Source organism: Dromiciops gliroides, chromosome 5, assembly GCF_019393635.1.
Source record: "Dromiciops gliroides isolate mDroGli1 chromosome 5, mDroGli1.pri, whole genome shotgun sequence".
NCBI classification, from domain to species: domain Eukaryota; kingdom Metazoa; phylum Chordata; class Mammalia; order Microbiotheria; family Microbiotheriidae; genus Dromiciops; species Dromiciops gliroides.
This window is the reverse complement of record NC_057865.1, coordinates 216,234,884-216,262,599: the sequence shown is the minus strand read 5'-3', so window position 1 is coordinate 216,262,599 and position 27,716 is coordinate 216,234,884. Positions and strand designations below refer to the sequence as shown.

Genomic DNA, 27,716 nt, shown 5'->3' with positions numbered 1-27,716 from the left:
AATTGTCTTACAAATCCAGAGCCATCTCCAGTCGTCCTGATCTATATCTTGCCACTGGACTGAGATGGCTCTGGAGGAGAGAGTGAGGTTGGTGATCTTGCACAGCCCTCCCTCACTTAAATCCAATTCACTGCAAGTCATGACATCACCCAATGTCATGGTCCTCTTCAGGAATGAAGGACAAACAACAAGCTCTGGGTACCAGGTGGCTAATGCTTTGTATTTTCTCCCTCCCTCAGTGCTGTATTCTTCATGACTTATCTAATCCTGGCCTGCTGTTCTGGACCAAGGTATGATCATTTAAGGGGCAGCCAAATTGAGAGGAAAAGTGATATGAGCAAGATTTGGGATTTGGAACCCTGTACTGTGCATTGCTTTGAAGATACAGTTGCTCTGTATCTCCATCCATACCTGCTTGTGCCTTCTCTATGTGGACTTAAGAATGGGGGAGGGGAGTCTTCAGGAAATGGTATTGTTTGGGGCAAACTGCCTCAGTTTACCCAAATAACTCGAGGAGACCACCAAGTCAAGCAGAGACAGATTTATTACATTCCTGCAGGAATGGGCAAACTCAATGACTGAGTCGCAATAGCTAATACGTGCCTTGACCTTTTATAGGAATATTGGTCAGAGGGGAAGTCCCCATGCACACTAGGGCGAGCTCACAATCTAACATCCAATCCTGTCTCACCCAGGGTGCGTGTTTAGCTCGTGATCAATGTATGGAGACATGCATACATGTTCCAGGAACAAGGGGGAAAAGGGGAGGGGGAACAAGGTCAAACCAAAGGAAGAGGGAAAGGGGGAGTGACAGTCAGATGTTTCAGATCTCACAGTTCCCACTGACTCCCCTCTCCCAGCCCCTGTCTCTAAAGATATTGAACTTGATTAACAGGAAGAGTCACTCAGGTGTTTCAGCATTGTTTTGTAGTCGTGTTAATTCTAGAAGGATGACAGGGTTAAAATTTATCTTCAGCTATGTTGGGAAATCAAAGAAATAGAATAAAGAATAAAAGAATAATCCACTGTTGGGACCCTAGGGTCAAGGGGATTCTGCTCTGAGAAAAAGAGACATGTCACTTAACATCTGGTCTCAACTTAATTGCCACATGCTGTGCTGAGCTCTGCCCTTTCTTCTTCTTCTTCTTTTTTTTTTTAGTGAGGCAATTGGGGTTAAGTGACTTGCCCAGGGTCACACAGCTAGTAAGTATTAAGTGTCTGAGGCCAGATTTGAACTCAGGTATTCCTGACTCCAGGGCCGGTGCTCTATCCACTGCGCCACCTAGCTGCCCCTGTCTGCCCTTTCTTCTTGAGTCTCGAGTATTAAATTGGTGGGCAAACTCCCCGACCCACTCAACAGGGACTGGGGTTCTGACACATGATGGATTCCAGACAAAACTAATATGTAGCTGACAAGTGGGGAGACTGAGCAGAAGTAAAAATGCTGTTAATTGGCAATAAAACTTAAAGGAGACAGAATTTGACAAGCAATAAGGTTTTAAACTAACTATACTGGGGTGGGGCTGGGTATCTTCCAGACCCCATCCTCAGAGTTTAATCTGACTCAAATCCATAATCATACAGTATGGTAGTTGAGGAAGGAGCAGGGATCTAGCTCTCTGATATAATTAGTCAAGAGTTATTTATAAAACACCTACTAGGTGCCAGAAACTGGGCTATTGGGAATAACATGACAAAAATGAAACAATCCTATGTCCAGGAGCAGCTAGATGGTGCAGTGGTTAAAGCATTGGCCCTGGATTGAGGAGTACCTGAGTTCAAATCCAGCCTCAGGCACTTAACACTTACTAGCTGTGTGACCCTGGGCAAGTCGCTTAACCCCCCATTGCCTCACTAAAAACAAACAAACAAAAAAACAACAACAACAACAACAAAAACCAATCCTATGTCCTCAGAGATATCATATACATATACACATACTTATGTATGTAAACATACGTATTATACAAATATACATAGTATATACAAAATAAAAGGCAGTTGGGGGAGCCACTAGCAACTGGGAAATCAGGACAATTTTCTTTATAAGGTAGCACTTGAGTTTTAAAGTAAATAATGGATTTCAAGAGGCAGAGGTAATAAAGGAGTTAATTCTAGGCACAGGAGACAGCCATGGAGATGGGAGATGGAATTTCATGTGTGAAGAATAAGAAAGTCAGTTTGGCTGGATCACAGAGTGAAGGGCAGTAATATATAATACTGTTGGAAAAGTAGGTTGTGGCCAGGTTGGGAAGGGATTTAAATGCCAGAGGAGTTTATAATTGATCCTAGAGTCAATAAATGGCTACTAGAGTTTACAGAATAGGGGAGTGGCATGTGCTTTATTTAGGAAGATCACTTTGGCAGTTGGCTATGTGGTGAATGGATTAGAGAAAGGAGAGACTTAAGACAGGATTCAAATTGTGAGGCTCTTGGGAGAATGACAACAACCTGAACTAGGGATGGTGACAATTCGAGTAGAAAGAAGGGGAAAGATACCAGGTGTTAGCAAGTTTAAAATGAAAATATTTGGTAAGTGAATAGAAATGTGGGGTGAGGGAGAGTGATAAGTTCAGGTTTTGCCATGTTGAATTTGAGATACCTACAGGACATCTGATTGGAAATATCCAATAGGCAATTGGTGGTATGAGACTGTAGAGCAGAGGAGAGAGAGAAAGAGAGAGAGAGAGATGCGTTTATGTATGTATAAAAGAGTCATCTACATAGGGACAGATGATAATTGAATTCATCAGAAGTAATGAGATCACTAAGTGAGAATGTATAGATATAGAAAAGAAGACCAGGATACTACACTGGGGTATAGACATAATTATAGTATGGATATGGATGATGTCCCAGAAAAAAAGACCGAGGAGTGGTCAGGCAGGTAGGAAGAAAACAAAGTGAGGACAGCTTCACAAAAACCCAAAGCAAAGAATATCTAGAAGGAGAGGGGTGTTCAGTGCTCAAAGGCTGCAGAAAGGTCTACAAGAATGAGAACGGAGAAAGGATACAGGCAACTGAGAGATTGCTGGACTTTGATTGATACAGTGAATAACCCTAACTCCAGAGGACCAGTGATGGAGCATGTCATTCACCTCCTGACTGAGAGATGGTGGAAAGTAAGAAACATATTTTCGAGCATCACCAACGTGGTCCTGCTTATTCATTATGAGAGGGTTTTTATTTTAAAAATTTTTGAAGGGAATAAAAGCATAATGATAATGATGCCAGAAAAAGAAGAAAAGAAAGAAAAGGGGATCGTTGAAGCATTTTAAAATGTATAAAAGATGACAGAAGGAAGTTCAGAGGAAAGTGGACAAGCAGGACAGCTTTGAAACTCAGGGATTGAAGTTATTGTAAACTCTTTAAAAATTACAGTGTCCAAAATAGAGATTTGCAGTTTCCCATACAGTTTTTTCTTTTCTTCTTTATCTATAGAAATGTTCATATCTGTGGATATTAACATGTTCAGGATGACTTTTTTTTAAAGATTTCTAAAAGTGACCATTGGTCACTTTGGAGAGAGCCGTTTCAGTTAAGTAATGAGTTAGGAGCCAAACTGGAAAGAGTTGAGACATAAATGAGAAGAAAGAAAGTGGAGGGAGCTCCAGGGACTTCATGGGCTGCCTCTGATCTCTGTGATTTTGATTACAGGAGATATTTCCCTTGGAACCTGATCCTCCTGAGCATCTTTGTAAGTGAGGAAGCAAGGACTGGGGTGGGCTGGGACAAGGGCTGAGCAGGTCTGAGAGCTGGGCATGGTCCTCCCATCTCTCTGAGGTTTTAGGGGCAGGATACCATCAGGACCAGAACACTCCCCCTCAGGGGAATGGGTTGAGATTCCAAGGGACCTTTATATTGGGGGTATCCTTTATGATGTCACTGGGGACAGAGCTATTGCTATCTCAATTCTCCTTAAAAAAAAAAAAAGCCACGTTCCTATAGTCCCCTGCCCCACATACACATGCATATACATGCCCAAAAGTCCTTGTGCCTCCCTTCCAATCTTTTATCCAGTGGTTTATAAAAAATAATCTCAAGAGGTACTATGGGTTTAGAGTAGGTGTGGTGAGACGGATGGGGTCTTGGGGTGGGGATGAGGGACAAAGATTTAAGTTCAGGCTGGACTTGAAAGTAGACAAATCAAGATTAGGATCTCACCTAAGTCAGAGATTGATGACATCCCTCCCTCCTGGGGACTAGGGAACAGGATCAGGGAGTTTGGACTTTAATGGCCGGAGGAAAGAGTGCAGGACAAGATGTAAGTGGGCAGTACTAGTGATATGACACAAATGAAATGAGCTTGGGCCCTAATAATCAGAACTCTGGGGGCTTTCCCTCCTAATTTATTTCTCATTGCAGACCCTGTCTATGGCCTACCTCACTGGGATGTTGTCCAGGTAATAAAAAGGGAAGAGGTGGGCTAGAACTGCAATTCTGGGAAGTGGAGGAAGTGGCCTCCCTTTTCTAGACTCATGACTCAATTTACAATTGCCCTCCTCATCCTTTCTAAGAAGGGAGAAAGCAGCCAGACCTAATCAGTTCTGTGTCTCCCCACCAAGTAGTTTATATGCATGTGTAATCAGTTCCTAAACTTCCTAACACCACCAAGACAAAATTCCACATACACACACCAGGTGTACATCCTTTCTTAGGCTACACCTTGCCCCTTTATGACTCCTTACAAGAATGTTCCTTGAGGGTCACTTTTACCAACTTTTACCCATGTTCAAAAATTTAGATGTCCGGGGGCAGTTTGCCCTTAGCTGAAATTTCTAAGGACTTTCCTGGGGAAACTGAGCCCTAAAAAATTCCTCGATCATCTTGTCCTCCCTGTTGATTCAGCCGGGATCATGGGGGAGGGAAGAAGTTGGGAGCCCCAGCTAAGAAAAGGCTTCCAGAAAAGGCTCAGGAGAGAAGGAGCTCCTTGATCCTAACAAAGGAGAAAGGTAGGGATCAGTGGGGTGCGGGTGAGCTCCCTCCATTTGGTGAAGTCCCAAACCAGATGACCTCGCTTCTGGCCCCATGTCCTGCCTGCCCAGCTGACCACCACTCTTGCCCTGCAGTTACTACAATACCAAGTCCGTGCTTCTGTGTCTGGGGATCACTGCCCTGGTCTGCCTCTCCGTGACTCTGTTCAGCTTCCAGACCAAGGTGAGCCAAAGGACCCCAAGGGGATGGCGGAGGGGAGCCCACAGGCTGGGTGGGAGTCAGCAGGGTGGGGGCTGCCTGGAAACAGGAGATGGTGGGGAGAGGCGCTCTGGGTTCCACGCGCACAGCTGGCTGGAGCACTGAGGAGAGAAAAGGGCTGCATCAAGCAAGGTTTGGAAGGTAGATGAAGGCCGTGGGCTGTGGAAGTGAGAGGGCCCCCACACTAATGGTCGCCCCTCTTCCGTCTTCTCTCCCTGCAGTTTGACTTCACATCCTGCCAAGGCGTCCTCTTTGTGCTTCTCATGGTGATGTTCTTCAGTGGGATCCTTCTTGCCATCGTCCTTCCCTTCCAATATGTGAGTCACCTTCCCCTCCACAAACCCCTCATCCTCATCCCTGCCCAGGCCTCTTCCACCCCTCTCCTTCCCCTCTATATCCCAGGGGCTGGAGGCCAATGACCAGGCCGGGCAGGTGCCTGCTGGGGGTCTGCTCTTCTCCTGGCCTCTGGGCGGGGATGTCGGGCAGCTGGGCCCAGTTCAGGGGCACCGAGGGCAGGAACAGGGGACAAGGAGTGGGGGGAGGTAGCGGCGACAGTTAGACTAGTTAGGAGGTACTTGTGTCATCACCCGGCAGCCCTACCCTGGGCTTGGCAGCGAGTACCCTGTGTACTGGCAGGACTGGAAGTTAAAGACCATGGGCAAACAAGGCGGCTTTTCTTTGGCAGCTGCGGGCACCTGCCTGACTCCTCAGCTGACATCCGGTTTCACCTTTCTCAAGGGTTGAGAGGAGGAGAAAAATGGAAATCGAAGTGAGGGTAGATTGGTCTGGGGGTGGGGGCAGGCATCTGGAAGGCCAGCCTGGCACTGATTAGAGAGACCGTAAGTGGGAGGTCCTGGGGTGGTCACCTGGAGGTCAAACAGACATTGCACAAGGATTGGAGTAGCGATGTAAGTGTTAGTAAAAAAGGCCTGGTTGTTTTGTTTTATTGGGGGTGAGGGGAATCCACCTGCTGGAGCTGTGAAATCTTCACCCTTTTAAACTGCCCCTGGAGAGAGTCAGTCATAGCAGGGGAAAGGATGCCATGCCCATGCGAGGCTGTTGTTGTTGAGCAGGCAGAGGAAATCATGTTTAGAAGAAGGGAATATAGCTCGGGGTCCCCAAGATATTGAGCTGGAAAGCTCCACATAGATGTCTCTCTCCTTTGCTTTTCCCTCCCCTACCCCACACTTGGCTGCTCTTCAGCTTTGGTGCCAAGAACTGTGGGGAGAGGCCATATTGGCAGGAGTCACAGCATCCTTCTCTTCCAATCTCTAGCCAAGATATCCAAACATGGATGTGTTCCCACCCCCACCAGAAAAGTTGGGGGAGAGGGGGCGGCATCAGCAGCAAAGATCAAAATGAGGAGTGTGTGGGTCTAGTTAGAACACCAACCCTGTCCCTTTCTGCCAAATGCCCCAGATCAGAGGCAGCTTCAATAAATCAGAGCCCCCGATATTTTCTTGGCAGTTCCCTGGATCCTGTTGATCAAGGGAGGGGCCGGAGCTAGACTGGGGCCCCTGAGGGCATTGGGCAGGAGTGACAGGAGAGGGCCCCTATAGCATCAAGGAGTTCATTGTTGACCTTAGTTGGTCAAGCAGGTCTTTTGTGTTTCCAAGAATCTGTACAGGTGGAGCCAGCCCTGAGGAGGGTGGGGCAGATGTGACATATACTGCAGGTTAGATTCCAGGGGGGTGGGGGTGGAGGGGCTGGATAGTATCACCTTAGGAAGTGTTAAGTAGTGGGGAGCCTGGGATGGCAGGAGGAAGGAGATGAAAGTCTGCAATCCTGAAAGAATATCCATCCCCTACACTGAGCTTCCTGGTGGGGAAGATAATTAGGAGGAAGCAAAGGGCACTGGAGTTAGTGTCAGAAAGTCTGGATCTGAATCCTAGCTCTGACACTTGACTGTATGTGGAACAGTGGGAGGGTCACAACCTCATCCATAAAATGAAGTTCCTTCTAGTTCTAAATCTGTAATCCTCGGACTGAATTAGGTTCTACCTCTGCATTCTATAGAAGTCACAGAACGTTCATTAAGTTCCTGTTTCCTTCAAGGTGGTGTCCTAGATCCTGATGATACAAAGATGAAAAATGGGGAAGACTTGGGAGCAGCTAGGTGGTACAGTGGATAAAGCACCGGCCCTAGATTCAAGAGGTCCTGAGTTCAAATCTGACCTCAGATACTTGACACTTACTAGCTGTGTGACCTTGGGCAAGTCACTTAACCCTCATTGCCCCCACAAAAAAGGGGGGGCAGCTAGGTGGCACAGTGGATAGAGCACAGACCCTGGAGTCAGGAGTACCTGAGTTCAAATCCAGCCTCAGACACTTAACATTTACTAGCTGTGTGACCCTGGCCAAGTCACTTAACCCCAATTGCCTCACTAAAAAAAAAAAAAAAATGGGGAAGACTTGTACACAAATAAGTTAGATACAGTATAGAATGTGATAAGGGCAAAGGAGGGGGTCTATAATAAATAACTGTTACATTTAAACAAATGTTGAGGGGGCGGCTAGGTGGCGCAGTGGATAAAGCACCGGCCCTGGATTCAGGAGTACCTGAGTTCAAATGTGGCCTCAGACATTTGACACTTACTAGCTGTGTGACCCTGGGCAAGTCACTTAACTACCATTGCCTCGTCAAAAAAAAAAAATGTTGAAAACTAAAATAAATAATTTTTTTTTTAAAGAAGAAAGAAAGAACTATTACTATCAACTGAGGAGTTGAATGAAGACTTCATGCCCAGGCAGCCCTGATCTCTTATGGTTATCTAGCAAGGACCTTCAGAGATCATCCCCTCCCTCCTATTCTCTGAGCCCCTCATCCAGTCCATTCTCCCCTTCCCACTCTTCTTTCTGCTGTTTTGACAATGGAGGGGAGGGCAGCTAGGTGGTACAGTGGATAAAGCACCGGCCCTAGATTCAGGAGGATCTGAGTTCAAATCCGGCCTCAGACATTTGACACTTACTAGCTGTGTGACCCTGGGCAAGTCACTTAACCCTCGTTGCCCTGCAAAAAAACAAAACAAAACAAAAAAAAACAACCAGACAATGGAGGGAGGGGAGAGAGGGAGAGAGGTAGAGAGCCAGAGAGGGAGGATGCCCAGTGCTTGCCATCTGGGAACTCCCGTTTAATGAAAAAAATTGTACCCTCAGAGGAATAAGACACGGGGAAATAAATGTAAGCTCTACAACCAAGTAGAAAGACTATGAGGAGTAAAAACAATTATAATTAATCTGGGAAGGCTTCCAGGAGTGGAGGGTCAGAATGCTTATTGCTAACTGACTGAGGGGAAACAGGAAGCAAGATCTGGAAGGGAAAGAGGAGAACAGCATCCCAGATTAGGGGACAGGTTAATGAAAAGGTTGGAGGTGGGAGAGGGAAGGGATGGAAACTGCATGTTGTGGAAGTGTGCATGTCAGTACTGTCAAATGCAGCCTGATTCTGGAGTTTTTTGAAAGAAGAATTCAGACTCATCAGAAGATCCCAAGGAAGCCAATTTTATGTTTGCCAGAGCCCAAATGTATATAATTCAGCCCCTCTACTTCTCCTGATTACTTCTCTCAGACCAACATTGGGCAGCAGGGGGATTAAGGAGATAGATAAGTCTTTTCTGGGGGCTTCATCTTTAGGAAAGGTTAAGCAAGACAGAATTTTGACCATTTCAATCACCTAGGCAAAAAGACCTTAGATAACCAAGAACAGACTGACTATTTGATGTTTCTACTGGAAGTTACAGACAGGAGGATTCTAATTCAACATAAAGTGGGGAAACAGTAAGTCAGCTAATAAACATTTATTATGTACCAGAGAGGTGCCAGACATTAAACTAAGCTCTGGGGATCCAAATATGGAAGAAGAAGAAAAAAAAACAGTCCTAGCCCTCAGAGAGCTAGGAGACAACACACAAAATGACAAGGGAGGGTAGACAGGGACGGGCATGGAGAAATTCAAAGGACTACTTCTTGGAGAGGAGGAAAGAGAAAAGAAGCAAAAGAGGAGGAAACAAACATTTCCATAACACTTACTATGTTCCAGACACTGTGCTAAGCACTTTACAAATATTATCTCACAACAATGGGAGGTGGGGGCTATTATTACCCTTATTTTACAGATGAGGAAACTGAGGCAAACAGGGGTGAAATGACTTGCCTACACGGCTAGTAACTGTCTGAGGCTGGGTTTGAACTCATGTTTTCACAGTTCCAGTCCCGGTGCTCTATCCAGTGTGCCACTTAGTTGATTAGAGATGTCTAAAAGAGGAAAATGGGCTGCTTCAGGAAATAATGAGCTCTCCATCACTTCCAGTAGGGGCTAGAAAAACACTTGTGTGGGATGTTGAAGAGGGAATTCTATGCCAGACATTAGACTAGATGCTATCTGAGGGCCCTTCCGATTCTGAGGCTCTCTAATCCTTTTATTGTCTCTTCACCCTGCTCCCTCCCTCCAACCCAACTCCCCACCCTTTCCCCAGAGTCATTTGAGTATACATTTATTAAGTGTTTGCTGAGCATAATGTACTAGATTACAGCCTAGGGATACGAAGCCAAAAATGATTCTATCCCTTCCATGGAGGATTTTACTTTCTCCTGAGAGGATTTAGTATGCACACAGATAAGTAAATACAAGGTAATTTGAGTTTGTATCATCAGTTTGTATCTCTGTCTTGGCAGGTACCCTGGCTTCATGGGATCTACGCTGTGCTGGGAGCCATTGTGTTTACAATGGTGAGTCTGACAGAGCCCCCAAACGGGAAGGGGGCCCATGCAGCCTGGATTATAGCTTCTCTTGTCTTCTGGGTGATACTGGCTCATTCTTCTCCTCCATAACCATCACCCGGGTGGTGATGATGAATCATTCTCCTCTCCCTCCCTTCATGATTATTCATCACCTACCTGTGAGTGGCAGCTGTAGTCTATAAGATAGACATAAGAAAAGGGAAGGATATAAGCAGCAAAACTGTTGAATCAAGGTGGGCAAGGGTGAGAAAGGAGGGTAAATAAAGGTGTCATTGGAATGGGAGGAAGGGGATGATCCAGGGAAGTCATATGGATGGAGCCTTTCCAGTCAGCCTGGGAAGGCTTCCTAGAAGAGGGGAGAATTCAAAAACTATGACAAAGGGGGCAGCTAGGTGGTGCAGTGGATAAAGCACCGGCCCTGGATTCAGGAGGACCTGAGTTCAAATCCGGCTCAGGCACATGACACATACTAGCCGTGTGACCCTGGGCAAGTCACTTAACCCTCATTGCCCTGCAAAAACAAAAACAAAAAAAACAAGAAACAAAAACTATGAGAAAGAGGAGAAGGAGACATCTTGGAAGGAACACATTCTAGGACTCCAAGGTAGCCTAGAAGAAAGTTTAGAAGCAAGAGAGGACTCGTGTTTGTGGGAGACAGGGTGAGTGAGTCTGGAAAGAGTGATGTTTTTATAAAGAGATAATGACTGGTCAGCTAGATGGTGCAGTGGATAAAGCACCAGCCTTGGATTCAGGAGGAACTGAGTTCAAATCCAGTCTCAGACACTTGACACTTACTAGTTGTGTGACCCTGGGCAAGTCACTTAATCCTCATTGCCTCACTCACACACACAAAAAGCGATAATGACTTTGGCGGCATACTCTCATAATAGTAATAATAACAAATATTTATATAATACCATGTGCCAGGTATTATGCTAAGTGCTTTACAAATATTATCTCATTTGATCCTCACAACAATCCCTGGAGATGGATGCGATTATTATCTCTGAGATTAAGTGACTTGCCCAGGGCCACACAGCTAGTAAGTGTCTGAGATGAGATTTGAACTCAGGTCTTTCTGATTCCACTGCAGCAACTCTCCTCAGTCCCTCTACTAGGCCCAAGGAACCTGAATTAAAAAGTCATTTCAGGGGGCAGCTAGGTGGCCCAGTGGATAGAGCACTGGCCCTGGAGTCAGGAGGACCTGAGTTCAAATCTGGACTCAGACACTTAACACTTACTAGCTGTGTGACCCTGGGCAAGTCACTTAACCCCAATTGCCTCACCCCCAAAAAAAATTCGTTTCAGGATTTCCAAAGAACTGGGTGGTTAGGGGAAAACTTAGCTTCTAAAATCCATTGTTGTCTCCACTATTTTGGAGGGAAGCAGAATGAGCAACAAACTCCAGTTTAAAGATCTTGGTAAATTAACAGGAAGAAGTGAGAATCGTGCCTTTTATATCACATTCTGGCCATTCTGAACAGGACTCTGTGTCAATGTCATCAATGACGTCAATGTCAAAGATGAAGGATGTGATGTGGCCATCAGAGAAAAGACACCCAGATTCAGCTAGGACTGTGGTCAAATGGGAAGAGGGAGAAAGAGATGCTAGAAATTATGAGTAGGGAAGAAGTAGAAGTGCCAGAAATAGAGAGTAGGTGGGAAGGGAGGCAAGGCAGATGAGAACAGTTAATAGAAGAGTAAAAAGAATCTCGTTATCTTATATCAAGAATGAATTAAGGGGCAGCTAGGTGGCGCAGTGGATAGAGCACTGGCCCTGGAGTCAGGAGTACCTGAGTTCAAATCCGGCCTCAGACACTTAACACTTACTAGCTGTGTGACCCTGGGCGAGTCACTTAATCCCAATTGCCTCACTTAAAAAAAAACAAAACAAAAAACAAAGAATGAATTGAGAGATAATCGTGTCCAACCCTCTCAGTTCCCTTCACTTATTTATCCAACAAACTACAACACATGAGAGAGGCAATGTAGCATAGCTAGAGAGTGCTGCTGATGCTGGAGCCAGAAAAACTTGAGTTCAAATCCTCCCTCGGGGACTTGAGCAAGTCACTTAACCTCTGCCTGCTTCAGTTTCATCATCTGTACAATGGGTATCATAAGAGCATCTACCTCCCAGGGAGGTAATGTAATGATTAAATGAGATCATGTTTGTAAAGCACTTTGAAAAATCTTAAAGTGCTATATAAATACTAGCTATTAGTATTAAGTCACAACTCTCAGCTGCAGGCAACTCTGAGCTCTATCTGCTATGTTTTAAAATGGTTTGTGGCTCTTCATAGGTGACGGGCATTCTCATATAGAAGGAATATATTTATATCCTATGTACAAAAAGGCACTTTGGAAAGTGTCTCAGAGAAATTGTACAAAATAAATACTTCGACGGCAGCTAGGTAGCGCAGCAGATAAAGCACTGGCCCTGGATTCAGGAGTACCTGAGTTCAAATCCAGCCTCAGAGACTTGATACTTACTAGCTGTGTAACCCTGGGCAAGTCACTTAACCCCCACTGCCCCGCAACCCCCCCCCAAAACAAAACAAAACAAAACAAAAACAAAAACAAAATAAATACTTCATGGCTATTGATTAAGTTCATTAGGATTCATTCAAAAAAGCATTTCTTAAACATCCATTATATGCAAGGCATAGTGCTAAGTATTACATGGAACCCATAATAGAATAAAGTCCCAGCCTTGGTTGGTTCAGTCATAACCTACTCTTTGTGACCCCATCCGGGATTTTCTTGGCAAAAATACTGGAGTCATTTCCTTCTCCAACTCATTTTACAGATGAGGAAACTGAAACAAACAGGGTTAAATGACTTAGCCAGGGTCACATAGCTAGTTAAGTGTCTGAGGTCAGATTTGAACTTTGGGAGATTAGTGTTCCTGACTGCAGACCAGACGTTCTGTGCACTATGGCGCCATCTAGCTGCCCCTCAGCTTTCCTAGATCTCACAATCTAGTGGATTGGTAAAGATAGGTGACTATGTATGGTGTAGAATGTGTTAAGTCCTGTGATGAAGGGTAAAGGCGAGTCCTCTACTGAAGAAAACATCACAAGTCGATCATTTATTCTTATGTTTGGATGTTAACTGTTTACAGATTATTGAGCATACGTTGGCAATGTAAGTCTGTAGTATAAGAAATGTGATACTTTTGTAGGGGGCAATTTTAGTTAATTTGATTGAATGTTTTCAGAAATGGAAAGAAATCTTGATTCAGGATTGGGGGCGGGGCAAGACTGAAACTGGTTCATGTCGGAACTAGTCGGCTCTCTATCAGAAGTGTCAGATGCCTGCAGCTCACCACATTTCCAAACCATATTAAAGCGTGATTGGGATGTATTTAACAAAATAAATAGAAACACAATAAAATATAGATAATGGTTTTCAAAGTCAATAGGAAGGCCAGGGTTATCCTTATTGCTCTAGGTGATATGATGCAAATTGCTAACTTTCTCCTGGCTCTTAGTGCCTTTATTTTTCTTACATAATGCTTCCTTGGAAGAAGATTTGGAAAACGTTTCCCTTTCTAAAAAAGGGGGGAGGGGAATAAGACTGAGGGAAAACGATGAGGGAAGATTGTCTCAGGTGAGGTAAATGATCATTTCAAAAGTTCAGTCAAAAAGTGATGTTTACCTAGCTAGAGGCCAAATGAGGAAAATGAGGTTGGTGGGAAGCCTGAGGGAAGTTGAATTTTTGAAAAAGGCAGTTCTGAAATGGAATTGACTCCAAGAGGTCATCGTGAGCCACAGTGAGCTTCTGAGTGAGATAGTCTCTCCAAATGTCATTAAAGGAGGATAATTCTTGTGTGTGGCAAGAGTGACTGAAGGCATGAATTCTTTTGTAGCCATAGAGAAGGTCTAGGGTGGAGGCTATGGGAACAGAAACCTCAGAGTCAGGCACTGCTGGCTGGTGGAACCACAGAGCTTGTCTGCCAAGGGACCCAGCCTGCTCACCTGGTTTCTCCTGTTTCCCCACTGTCACCACCACCACCACCACCACCCCAGGTCTGGCAGTGTGTTCCTGGCCCAGTGTCCTGCCTTGCTATACAGGTGCCTCGCAGGGAATCCTAGATTCCCCTGGTATCAAATGGCAGACCCTTCCTGGAAGGGTCTGTCTTTCCAGTCACATCCATTGGCCTCATCACATTCTGAACAGCTCCCAGAATTTGCAAGTGGTTTCAGCAGCTGTCACACAGGAGCCAAACCAAAGTTGGGAAATTGATTTAATAGCTTCCTTTGTCAAGCTTCAGGATGATAAATTAAACCTATCTCTGAGTCATGGTGTATCAAGATACTTACTGCAGCATCTGTTTGTCCCCAGTCTTTGATTATGACTGACCTAATAATCATAATTATAATATATAAAATATAATCACATAATAATAATAATTAGACCTCTAATCAAGGACTATTCATCTTTGTCAGCCCTTTGGTCACCAGACCTCCAGTCTGGTTGGAAGGACCCCTTCTCAAAATAATGTTTTTAAATGAAAAATAGAAAATACCTAGCATGATGAAGGAAATCAATTATACTGAAATATAGATGTAAATTTTTCCTATTCAAGTTCACAGACACCCCCCCTGCCCCAAAATTATCCATAGACCATGGGGATGGGGGAGGGAGCAGCATCTGTGGACCCCAGATTAACAAATCTTTCTTTAAATAGACCTGGTCAAATACATGGATGGATGGATGGATAGAGAGAGAGAGAGAGAGAGAGATGGATAGATGATGGATAGACAGACAGACAGGCAGACCTGGTCAGGATAATTCTGCAGGTTATATGTATCCAGGCCAAAAGAAATAAAATTTGTGCCTTCTCCTTATGAAATGCCACCCCCACGTCTCACCTTTTCCCTTTGTTGCTGGTTAAATCCCTAGTGTGGTGGAGAGAACATTGGTCTTGCAGGAGGGGGCTCTGAGCACTGGTGTGAGCAAGATTACCAGCTAGTAAAGTCATAGCCCTAGCTGTGACATTACTTGATTGAGGAGCTTTCTAGACAAGTTGCTGGGATGCTCTGGGCTTCGGTATTCTTTCCTGTAAGAGCATAGGGTTGTGTTTTCGGGGTTGCAAAGGTGTCCTTCAGCACTAATAACTCTAGGATTTTAAGTCAGGCTCAGGGAAAGGAATATAGGACCCCTGCGGCTATAGGTCTGGCTGGCTTATTGTCTTGCTTCTTTCAAACCTCTTGTTCATTAGCCTCAGTTTTCCCATCTATGAAACAGGCAGCACTATAGTAGGCAGGACTGGGACAAGACTAAAGAAGTAAGATAGGACAGAGTAGGGGTGGCAGAGGACCAGAGAGGGGAAGAGGCTTGACTGTTGTCACCTAGGAATTTCAGAAATGGGTAAAGACTATGGCCCATGTACTCTGTCTCCCTGTAAGAGCTCTTTGGGTTCATATTTGTTCAATGCCCCTAGTTCCTTTGATGTGAGAGTCCATCCTGAATCACCAGCAAAGGTTTCCATGAGAGCTCCTATTCAAAATGTACCTCTGCTGGTCTCTTTTCTTCCTCTTCCCACTCCCTCAGCTTCAGCCCCCCGTCTCAGCCCCTTCTTAGCTCAGCTGATTTTCAGGGTCCTTCATAACGCTCTGCTTTGGAGTAACTAGGTCTCAGGATGGGCATGAAACCACAGTCTCTCCAGAGGATCTTCAGGGTGGTGTTGAGGTGTGATCGAGAGATTGTGGAAATTTCTAGGCACTCTGTATTCTGTGGGACACCTAAGATCCCTATCTCCCCTATCTCTCCCAGGCTAGGGATAACCTGCCCTTCACTCCTAATCCTCAACCTAGTTCCTGACCAATGATTTCAGAGCCCTTGGGCACAAGAAGCAAAATATCAATGAAAGTGAATGAGAAAAAAATAATAAAAATAATGAAAATTAAATAAAAATTTTAAAAAAAAATTTTTTTTAAGGAAGTGAATGAGTAAGTCAGGCTGGAGTTTGGCCCTGGCATGAACCTCATCCCTTTTTGCCTTTCCAGCATACTTTTTATTAAGATATTTTGAAGCACCCAGGAAGCAATGGTATGGAAGGAGTGTGGTATGACGAAGAGAGGTGGGAGAGTTCAAGGATGGACCATAAGCCATTTGGTTTCTAGTCTTGGCTCAGCCCGTGATCTCAACAGACTGTGTGGCTTTAGGCAGGATGCTTAGCTTCCCTGGGATCCCTGCCCAGAGCTACGGGGATGAGAACTTGAGTTGCCCAATCCTTTGGCTCTTTCTGGGTGAGGCAGAGGTCTCTACATTGCTAAAATAGCAGTAAAAACAAACAAAAAAAAAAACCAAGCCCTTCCCTAAAGACCTAGGGAATAAATCAGGCAGTGGATCTAACAGAAATGGAATCTCCCCGGCCCCTCCCCTCAGGCCCCTATTGGTGCATTTCTGTGGAACTTTGTCATTGTCAGAGGACCAGAGGTGACATATCAGGAATGAAGGATGGGTTGGTGGGTTCAAGGCTCAAAGGGTGTAAGAGGTTTAGAACTGCTTCACGAGTTGAACAGAATAATTGCTAGGCAGTAATCAAACTTCGAATATGAATTTGTAGTAGTCCCAGGAGACCAAGATGATGGCAAAGATCCAGAGGTGGCTCCACTGCTGGAGGCTGATGTGCAGATATGTCAGCAACGAAATGCTTGACCTCACTTTGTCACTGGAAGGGACCTTTGAATACTCCCTTGTCCAAACCACTCCTTTTATCAGTGAAGAAACTGAGTGGCCAATGGGTTCAATGATTTCCTAACTTTGCCCAACTAGTTAATGACAGTCCTGGGGCTAGAACCCAGCTTTCACTCAGCTGCTAGTCTCAACTTCTTTCCACCATGCTTTGATGTCTCCATTTCATCGATGAAAAAATTGTTCTTTGATGTATTTCCCCAGCATTTAGCACAGTGCTTCATACACAGTAAGCACTTAATAAATGCATTTTTATTCCTTCATTCATTGAGAGGCAGTGTAGCCTGTGAGGAGAGGGATCCTCAATAGTCAGGAGACCCGGATCTAGCTAGCCCATTCTGCCCTAACTCATTGTTAATGACTTTGGGCAAATCTTTTCACTTCCATGAATTTGTTAATAACTTTAGGTAAATCTCTTCGCTTCTTTGAATTTCATTTTCCTCATAAAACCATAGATTTAGAGGAGAAGGGACCTTTTCTCAAACGGGAATAATAATCCTCGTCCTACCTACTTGACAGAGATACCAATAATATATGTGAAAACACATTGAAAACTAAAGCATTATGCAAATTCAAGGTGGCGTTATTATTAACTTTATTATTTTACTTATTATATTTTAGTATTAACTATCAACAATAATAACAACAATGGCTAACATTTATATAGTACTTACTTTGTTCCCGGCACTGTACTAAGTGCTTTCCAATTATTATCTCATTTGATTCTCACAACTCTTGGAAGTAGGTACTATTATAACCCCCATTTTACAGATAAGGAAACTGAGGCAGACAGAGTAAGTGATTTGCCCAGGGTCACACAACTCAAACATACATGAAGCAGCATATGAACTCTAGTCTTCCTGACTCCATGCCCAACAGCCACTGTGATTTCAAGCTACCCTAAATAAATGATATTTATTATTTTTTTAAGTTTACCTTTATTTCTTCCCAGTCCCTGGGTCCTTTGGGTCCTATTCTGGGACCCTTGGCCTAAAATCCTTCTTGCTGCAACCTGTAGAAGATGGTATATCTGAATTTGGTTAAGACCAGCCTTTTTCTCTTTTATCTCCCTTTCCACTACCAGAGATCCACCTCACTTAGGGAGCAAAAGGAGCTGAGTTTCCAGGGAACAGGAAAGATAGGTGGGAGTAAGATCAGACTGCCTGGGATTGCTTATGAAGGGTGGGGTGGCTTACTGGACCAGGCTATTTCCCCTAGAAGGTGAAAGTGCATTGTGTTCCCTATCCCTGGCCTCACCCCACTCACACTTTCCTAAAGCTAATAACCTAAGTGCTAATCCTACTAACACCTTCCTCTGTTTGGGAGGTTCGGAGCAGCTTAACTGAAAGAAAGTGAGGGACACACCCCAGCTTCAGGGAGGGTGTGAGTCAGGGAGTAGAGTAGGTCTGAATCAACCTTTTATCAGGAAGAAGCCCCAAAAGCTAGAGAATGCTTTAGTCTGGGTCTTTAGAAGAAATGTTGGAATATGGATGGCTACAAGACCACAGGGTCATCTACACAGGTTGAAGGGTCAGGATATTGTTATCTGGCTAGCCAGGGCCATATAAATGACTCATACAGTCCCTCAGAGGAAGGACGCTCTGCTAAAGACCCAGGATTTCTATTTATAAATAGCCTGGAGAGCCTTCATTTGCTGCTTAATTTGCATATCATTGTTCTTTTATTATTTATTTTAATATTGGTTTATTTTATTACAATATTTTATTTCTATTGTTAATTATACATATGTTAGATTAACATATGTAGAACACACACACACACACACACAAGCAAGTGCACACATTGATTTACTTCAGATCAGAACGGATTGTCCTCCACAAAGAAAGATGAGACTGTTAGAAACAAGACTGTCAGGTAAGATGTTCAAGGACTCTGGTTGCCAACAAGGTAACCTCCTCCTTCTGAAAAGAGAAGTAGCACTTCTGGGTGAACACAATTCCCCTCAGTCACTTCACTTCTCCTCAGAAAACATCACTACTGGAATCAGTAGAGCCCTAGGCAAAGGCAAACCACATACTGAGACATAAAAGAAATCACTTTTGAAGCCTAAAATACACCTCTAATTTATTTTGTTCTCTGTGTGTGTTTGTTAACTTGAGTAATTTCAAATCAGCATTTTCCCAATGTATTTGAATTTTGTCTTCTTTCGGTTTTGTCTTTTTTTATACTGTTGTAGTCGTTGTTCATAATATATATTTCCTCTGATTCTGGCTAGTTCGTTCTGTATCAATTCATATATTTCCAAGTTTCTCTGCATTTTTTCATGTGTCATTCTTTATCATAAAATATTATTCATACATATGTATATCTATATAGATATAGATATAATAACTTGTTCAGCCTTTCCTCAATTGTTGGGCACATCTTTTATTCCAGCTTTTTATTGGTGCTGCTATGAATGTTTGGGTAAATAGAGGTACTTTCTCTAATTTATCTCCTTATTGGATAAACCTAATCGTGAATCAAAGGCTAGGAACAATTTAGTTAACTGTTTCTGACCAATTCAAAATTCCCAGAACAGTTAGATTTACATGAGGTGATACTTCACTTTACATTACTTTGCATTCCTCTGATTATAAGTAATTGGAATCGATCACCCAGAATTTATTAAGCATCTGCTGTGTGCCGGTCGATTTGATAAGCTCTGGGGATGCAAAGACAAAAACGAAACATTACCTGCCCTCAAGAAGGTGACATTCCTTTGGGAACAACTTTTCAGATATTTGTTGATAGATTACATTTCTTCTTTTGGAAACCATTCCTATCCTTTGGCCACACATCTCTTAAAGGGGAAGGGAACAAGCATTTATGAAGTGCTTACTATGTGCCAGGTACTGTGCTAAGTGATTTACATGTATCATCTCATTTGATTCTCATAACAACCCTGTGAGGTCAGTGCTATTATGAACTCCACTTTACAGTTGAAGAAACTGAGGCAGTAGAGGTCAAGTGACTTGTACACATTACTAGTAAGAATCTGAGGCTGGATTTGAACTGAGGTCTTCCTGACTCCTGATCCAGTCCTCTATTTACTGTACCACCTAGCTAAAGAATGGGACTGCCTTTTTTTAAATAAGCTCTATCGATGCCTTTTGTTTTATATAGCATCATTTCCAAATATACCCTTATCTCCCTTCTCCAGTAAGCCTTTTCTTGTAACAGACATGTCTTTTTTCAGAAGCACTTCAGCATAAGCAATCAACATGCTAACCTCATCTGACAATATGTGCATTGTTCTCTACTAGCAGTCTCTCACATCTCCAATGAAAGATGGGGAGATGAATTTTCCCATCTCTTCTCCAAAGCTCGTTACTTATTATAATTACATGGCATTCAATTTTATTATATTGTCCTTTTGGATTACATTGTTGTAGTCATTGTATATATTGTTTGATGAATTCTGCCTGCTTCATTCAGTGGAAGTTCATATAAGTCTTTCCTTGTTTTCCTGAATTCTTCCTTTTTATAGAGAATAATGATATTCCCATTACATCAAGTACAGTTTCTTGGCCATTTCCCAGTTGATGGGCACCCACTTAATTTTCAAGTCTGTGTTACCACAAAAGTGCAGCTATGAATGAATATCTTATTATTAATCAAATTCCTTGAAGTATATGCCTAGAAATAAGATCTCTTCAAATATGTTTTTAACATAGTTGGATCAATCCACAGCTCAGTAAACAATATATTCGTGTCTACTTCCTTTTTTCTTTCTTAATTTTTTTCAATTAACGAAATTTTATTTTCTCTTCTTCCTGCCATCCCCCATTGGAGGATAAAAAGTCCTATAACAAATATGTATAGTCAAGCAAAATAAATTCCCTCATTGACCATATTCATATACATCATTCTCATTTTGCACCTTTTTAAATCATTATTTATTTATTCATTTTAAACATTATTTTCTTTTTAAGTTTTGAGTTACAGATTCTCTCCCTCTCACTCCTCCCAACCCACTGAGAAAGCCAACAGTATATCAATTATACATGTGAAATCATGCAAAACATTTCCAAATTAGCCATATCACAAAAAATATTAAGTGAGAAAAATAAACTTCCGTTTTCATTCAGAGTTCATCAGTTCTCTCTCTGAAGGTGGATAGCATTTTTCTTCATGAGCCCTTTAAAATTTTCTTGGATCATTATATTGATCAGAGTAGCTGAGTCTTTCACAATTAACACTGATTTTCACAGTACAGCATTGTTGTTACTGTGCACAATGATCTCCTGGTTCTTTTCACTTCCCTTTGCCTCAGTTCATATAGATCTTGCTGTGTTTTTTCTGAGACCACTGTCATCATTTCTTTTTTTTTGTTCGTTTGTTTGTTTTGGTTTTTTGGGTTTTTGCAGGGCAATGAGGGTTAAGTGACTTGCCCAGGGTCACACAGCTAGTAAGTGTCACACAGCTATGTCATCATTTCTTATAGCACAATAGTACCCCATCGCAATAATATGCTATGACTTATTAATTCATTCCCCAACTGATATGCATCCCCTCAATTTCTAATTCTCTGCCACTAGAAAAAGAGCTGCTATAAAGGTTTTTGTACATAGAGGTCCTTTTCCTTTTTCTTTGATCTCTTTGGGATACAGACCTACTAGTGCTAATGCTAGATCAAAGGGAGGGTGTGAGTTCCAGATTGTTTTCAAGACTAGTTGGACCAGTTCTCTACTCCACCAACAATTCTTCTGTCTTTCAATCAATTCTGATAAGAATGAGATTCAAGCATTGCATGCCATCCCCCATTTTCCCCTCCACTATAAAAACTCTTCCCTGCATGCCTCTTTTACGTGTGAAAATTTTCCTCATTCTACTTCTCTCTTCTCCCTTCTCCCAGTGCATCCCTTTTTCTCACCCCTACATTTTTTCTAGATCACCCCAACATAATCAACTTACCTATGCCCTCTGTCTATGAAGACTCCTAAACTGCCCTAATAATAAAGTTCTTAGGAGTTACATGTATCATCATCCCATATAGGAATGTGACCAGTTTAACTTTGTTGAATCTCTCTTTCATGTTTAACTTTTTATGCTTCTCTTGAGTTTTCTGTTTGAATGTCAAATCTTCTTTTCAGCTATGGTCTTTCATCAGGAATGCTTGGAAGTCCTCTATTTTCATTAAATATTAATCTTTCCCTCAAAGAATTATACTCAGTTTTGCTGGGTAGATTATTCTTGGTTGTAATCCTAGCTCATTTGCCTTCTAGAATATTATATTCCAAGTCCTTTGCTCTTTTAATGTGGAGCCTGCTAAATCTTACATGATCCTGACTGTGACTTCACAATATCTTAATTATTTCTTTCTGGCTGCTTGTGATATTTTCTCCTTGATCCAGGAGATCTGAAATTTGGCTATAACATTCCTGGAAGTTTTTCATCTTGGAATCTCTTTCAGGATGTGATTGATTGATTCCTTCATTTTCTATTTTATGTTCTGGATCTAAGATACCAGGAAAGTTTTCTTTCATAATTTCTTGAAATATGATGTCTAGGCTCTTTTCTTGATCATGACTTTTAGTAGTCCAATAATTCCTAAATTATCTCTCCTTGATCTACTTCCTAGGTCAGTTGGTTTTTCTGATGAAATACTTCACATTTCTACTTTTTTCATTCTTTTATTTTTGTTTTATTGTTTCTTAAAGTCTAGTGGAATCGTTAGCTTTCACTTGCCCAATTCTAATTCTTAAGGAATTATTTTTCTTCAATGAGCTTTGTACCTACTTTTTCTTATTTGGCCAATTCTACTTTTTAAGGAGTTTCTTTCATTTCAGTGAATTGTTATGCCCTTTTTTTATTATTAGGCCAAATCCATTTTCTAAGGTGTTATTTTCTTTGGTATTTTTTTTTGTTCCTCTTTTACAAGCTGTTTGTTCTTTTTTCATAATTTTCTTTTCTTTTCTTTTCTTTTTTTTTTTAGTGAGGCAATTGGGGTTAGGTGACTTGCCCAGGGTCACACAGCTAGTAAGTGTTAAGTGGTCTGAGGCTGGATTTGAACTCAGGTCCTCCTGAATCCAGGGCTGGTGCTCTATCCACTGCGCCACCCTAGCTGCCCCTTTCATAATTTTCTTATAGCACTCTCATTTATTTTTTCAATTTTTCCTTTACCATTCATCTCTTTCTTTAACTCTTCCAGGAATTCTTGCTGGCTTTAGATCCAATTAGAATTTTTCTTTGAGGTTTTGATTGTACCTGTATTCACATTGTAGTATTTTTCTAAGTTTTAACTAGCTTAGTCCTTCCCTACCACCATAGTAGCTTTTATGGGTCAAGTTTTGTTGTTGTTGTTCACTCATTTCTCCAGCTCATTTCTTCACTTTGAACTTTATGCTAAGTTTGGGATCTCCTTGCCTAGGGGATTGCAGAGGCACTTTGCCAAGCTTGAGTCTTTTTCATGCTGCTATTTTCAGAACTAGTTCTGTGGGTCTGCAAGTTTTTAGTGCTTCCAAGGTGGTTTTATCCTGGTATTGTGTGTTCACTGCTCTTTTGTTCTGTGCTCTGGTCTTTACCCAGGAAGGCCCCCTCCTCCCCTGCAGTTGCAAGTGCAAGTGCTTCTCTTGGCCCTGGAAGTGTGACCAGGACCCTTGCTCTCTTGTGATTGATCATAAGCACTCCTCTCTGCCCTAAAACTGTGATCCAGAACTACTTATGGGCAATAGAGTTGCCAGTCAGTACCATCTGCACCCAGTGCCAACAAAGGGTCCCCTGTAATCTCTTTCTGACCAGTTTTCCAACCCCCTTATATCTCTGGGCAGAGAGTTCTTTAATCTGCTGCTGCTGCTGTCACAGCGCCACCACTGGTGCTACACCCACCCCAGTAGTACAGACTTCTCCTGTGAACATCCTAAGTTATCTTAGACTGGAAAAATATCTCCCCCTGACCTTTTGTTAGCTGTGCTGCTCTAATCTGATTTTTTATCTTTTTTTTTTGTGAGGCAATTGGGTTAAGTGACTTGCCCAGGTCACACAGCTAGTAAGTGTTAAGTGTCTGAGGCCAGATTTGAAACTCAGGTACTCCTGACTCCAGGACCAGTGCTCTATCCACTGCGCCACCTAGCTGCCCCTCTAATCTGATTTGATACATTGGTTTAAGGTTCTCTGAGGGGAATGCTGGGAGAGTTCAGCTGGGTCTGGCTTGTACTCATCATCTTGACCTCTCATGTTGCATCTTGAGTCAATCATCTCTCTGTCATGAGATGGGTAGCATGCTTAATCACTGGAACTTCTGGAATCTTGATTGGCTATTGATCAGAGTCAAAGTTGTTTGTGTATTGCATTGTTATAGTATAAATTATTCTCCTGATTCTGCTCACTTCACTCTGCAGCAGTTCAAACATTTTCCCAAGTTTCTCTGAAACCATTCCTTTTGTCATTTCTTACATCACAATCATCTTCCATTATATTCATATACCGTCATTTGTTCAGCCATTCCCCATTTGATGGGCACTTGCTTCATTTCTAGGGCTTGGATACCACAAAAAGTACAGATATCTCTGAATAAATATTTTGGTATATATGGGACCTTTCTGTATTCAAATTCCCTGGAGTATATGCCAAGCATTAAGATATCCAGATGAAAAGATATGGTCATTTTAGTCACTTTTCCCCTCCTAATTCCAAATTTGTTTTTTAAATGGTTAGACAAACTCACATCTCTACCAATCATATATTATATGACTATTTATCTTTTTCCATATTTGCCAATTTGCTGAACTATGAGGCAAACCCCACAGAATTGTTGCAATTTGCATTCTTTTTATTATTGGTGATCTAGAGCCTAGTTTCTTAAACTATGGGTTGCAACCCCATATGGGGTTGCAAAACGGAATGTGGAGGTTGTGAAAAATGTGGCAACAGTAAAAGGTTATGGGGGGCAGCTCAGGTGGCGCAGTGGATAGAGCACCAGCCCTGGAGTCCAGGAGTACCTGAGTTCAAATCCGGCCTCAGACACTTAACACTTACTAGCTGTGTGACCCTGGGCAAGTCACTTAACCCCAATTGCCTCACTTTAAAAAAAAAAGTTATGTATCCCTATTTTATATACCTATATACCCAAGGTTATGTACAAATTTCTCAGGCGAAAAGGGGTCATGAGTGGAAAAATTTTAAGAAGCCCTGATCTAGAGCAATCTTTCAGTAGCTGTTAATAGTTTGTGGTTCTTTTTTTGTGGGGGGGTGGGGGGACAATTTGTCCCTTTTTTAACCACTTTAGAATGGCTCTTAGTCTTATATATTTGTTCTCTATATATCTTGGATATACAGCTATGTAAACTCTAATGATGCATATTCCAAACCCCACTCCCACCAACGCTCAGGGATGCATTCTTTTCAGAAGCAATGGTGCTGTTGATTTGGGCATATAGAAGTGATCACCATGTTTCCTTTTTACCTATGCATTTCCTCCATTTTTTTCCTCAAAAGTTCTTTGACATTTCAAGCATGAGCTTTTTCTATGACCACAATATGTAAATTCAATCAACAATTTCTTATTTATATTCAAAACGTCTAGATAGTTTTCTTTTTTTCTCCCTGAAATATAGTACTCAGGTGTTTTGTTAGTCTGCTTTGAGAGCTCTGATTTCTAATCTTTCTTTTTAGGTGTTGGGGGGAAAGGTGCTAATAGAGAAATACTCTAAAAGCCAGTTTGTTTAGAATTCTGCCAATAGGAAATAAATCTTTTTTCATCATATCACTAATATAAGAATTACCTTGAACCACTACAAGCTTCTAAAGTGCCTTTTTATAATCAAAAATATTAATTATTAAATTGTATTCATTTTTGTATTTTTATATTTTAATTCTTTGAAAATCCATGAGTGGTAGGGGGCAGCTAGGTGACACAGTGGATAAAGCACCAGCCCTGGATTCAGGAGGACCTGAGTTCAAATCCAGCCTCAGACACTTGCCATTTACTAGCTGTATGACCCCTGGGCAAGTCACTTAACCCTCATTGCCCCACAATAAATACATAAATAAATAAATAAGCAAACAAAACAAATAAATAAAATGAAAATGAAAATCCATGAGTGGTATTTAACAGTAGCTATTTATTGAGGATAGCATTTTTCCAGGAACCTAAGGAAACCCTGTCATGACCCTGTACTTTCTTGGACAAGAAGCATCCTTATTTCTGTTCCTCAAATGATCTGGTGAATAAGAAGGCATGAATGGCAATCCTAATATCTTCTAAGAGTTTGAAATCTTTTTTGAATTATTCTGTAGTTGGGGCAGCTAGGTGGCACAGTGGATAAAGCACTGGCCTTGGATTCAGGAGGACCTGAGTTCAAATCTAGACTCAGACACTTGATACTTATTAGCTGTGTGACCCTGGGCAAGTCACTTAACCCTCATTACCCCGCAAAAAAAAAAAACAGAATTATTTTGTAGTTTTTTGCTTTTATTCCATTTTCTTTGGGAAACCCACAGATTTCTTTTTTTTTCCACTGATTTTTTGTTCACTTTCCTTCATAGCCAATTATATAGTTTTATAGCCTTTTGAAATTTCTGTTGCTCATTTTTTCTTCCATTTTTATGAGTAACACTGTGGTTTTATCTGTTCAGGGTCTGGTTTGTACACACCCTTTCTCTCTTAGATTTTTTTGTCTTTCAAGACCCCTTTTATTCCGATTAGCTTGTCTCTGACTTCCTCCCATCTCTTTTGGCTCTTTCCCCTTTCCACTTGCACACAGACCCCTTGAGAGTATCCTCAGCCTAATTGGGTTAGGGGTTCTAAGGGTCTGGCTACATCTCTGCTTGAAGTAAACTGTAGAGAAGGACTGACCCCAGCTATGTTTCTAGTTCCCATTCTTTTGGGCATGGAGCCCCTTCCCCTCTGGCTGGCTCTGTAATGCCAAGTTTTCTAACCCCTGCCATTGTTGGAATCCCTTTTCTTCAAATGGCTGAGCAGAATCAATGTTTTCTTACTCTTGTGGAGTAGGGGTGGGAGGGACGTGATGGGGAGAGGGAATTTAGACTTATTCACTACCACGAGAGAATCAAGCAGAGTTCCCTACAACTAGACATTTAAATAGAACTATGCCAGGTTGCTTGAGTTGACTGCCTGTGGCCAGGGTACATGGTGGGCTGAGGGTTGGGTTGGTGAGTGGGATCTTTAAGTATATAAGTTCTCCATTATTTCATGAACTTTTTAATCTCCTACTGTATTTCTGTCTTCTCTTCTTGAAGATTTACCTTTAATTACTCTAGATTTAGGTGTTCTTTTCCTTTGGGACTTTTTAGACTGACTATATATTAAACCATGGCACCTATCCCCCAGGGTTGTCGTGAGGATAAAGATAGTATATAAAGTGCTTTGCAACCCTTCAAATTTTATACAAATGTTAATGTTTTATAATGTTAAAAGCTGCTAGGTTGTCTTCCTCCAAGATTCCTTTGCCTACTCTGTGCCTCACTGTCCTGGGAACCAATCCAAATATTTTTAGCTCTTGCTTCATCCTTCACTTGTTTTGGGAGCACACCCCTACCAGGAGACAATAGCTAGCATTTAATATACACTTTAAGGTTGCAAAGCACTTTAGAGACACTATCTCATGTTTTTTCCCCTCACTGCAACCCTGGAAGGTGGACTCTACTATTACCCCCATTCTACAAATGAGATAAGTGAGGCAGACAGAGGTTAAGCGACTTTCTCAGGATCACACAGCTAGAGAATGTCCAAGGCAGGATTTGAATTCAGGTCTTCCTGCCTCCAGGCCTAGGGCTGTATCCCTTGAGCTACTCAGATGCTTGTTTACTGACCAACTCGAGAACAGAAGGCAGGAGAGGAGTCCCTGCTGTCTGTCTCATAGAAGAAGCAGAACGAGTGACTCTGCTTCGGTACTGCTCTGATCCTTTCCTCATGCAACCACTTCCCTTTGCTGATAGCGTCTCAATTTCCCTGCCTCAGAGAGCTTGGTGGTGGCTGAGACAAGAGGAGAAATCCTGTGTGGACCACAGGTCCTACCCCTAAATGTTTCCTTTCCGCCGATGCTACTTTTCCCAATTCCTCTTCTCAGTGCTGACACTTCCAGAACCTAGGACTTCATTCTAATGGCTCCATTCGT

The 27,716-nt window shown here is 42.3% G+C and overlaps 1 protein-coding gene across 1 annotated transcript in view; it reads left to right on the top strand.

The window, feature by feature from the left end:
• Positions 1-27,716, top strand: part of FAIM2 (Fas apoptotic inhibitory molecule 2) — a 64,312-nt gene that overhangs the window by 29,129 nt on the left and 7,467 nt on the right. The window contains exons 6-11 of the mRNA XM_043965771.1: positions 240-290; positions 3,658-3,697; positions 4,366-4,403; positions 5,070-5,157; positions 5,415-5,510; positions 9,868-9,921. Coding sequence (XP_043821706.1) covers positions 240-290; positions 3,658-3,697; positions 4,366-4,403; positions 5,070-5,157; positions 5,415-5,510; positions 9,868-9,921 — 367 coding nt within the window. The remainder of the gene's footprint in view (positions 1-239; positions 291-3,657; positions 3,698-4,365; positions 4,404-5,069; positions 5,158-5,414; positions 5,511-9,867; positions 9,922-27,716) is intronic.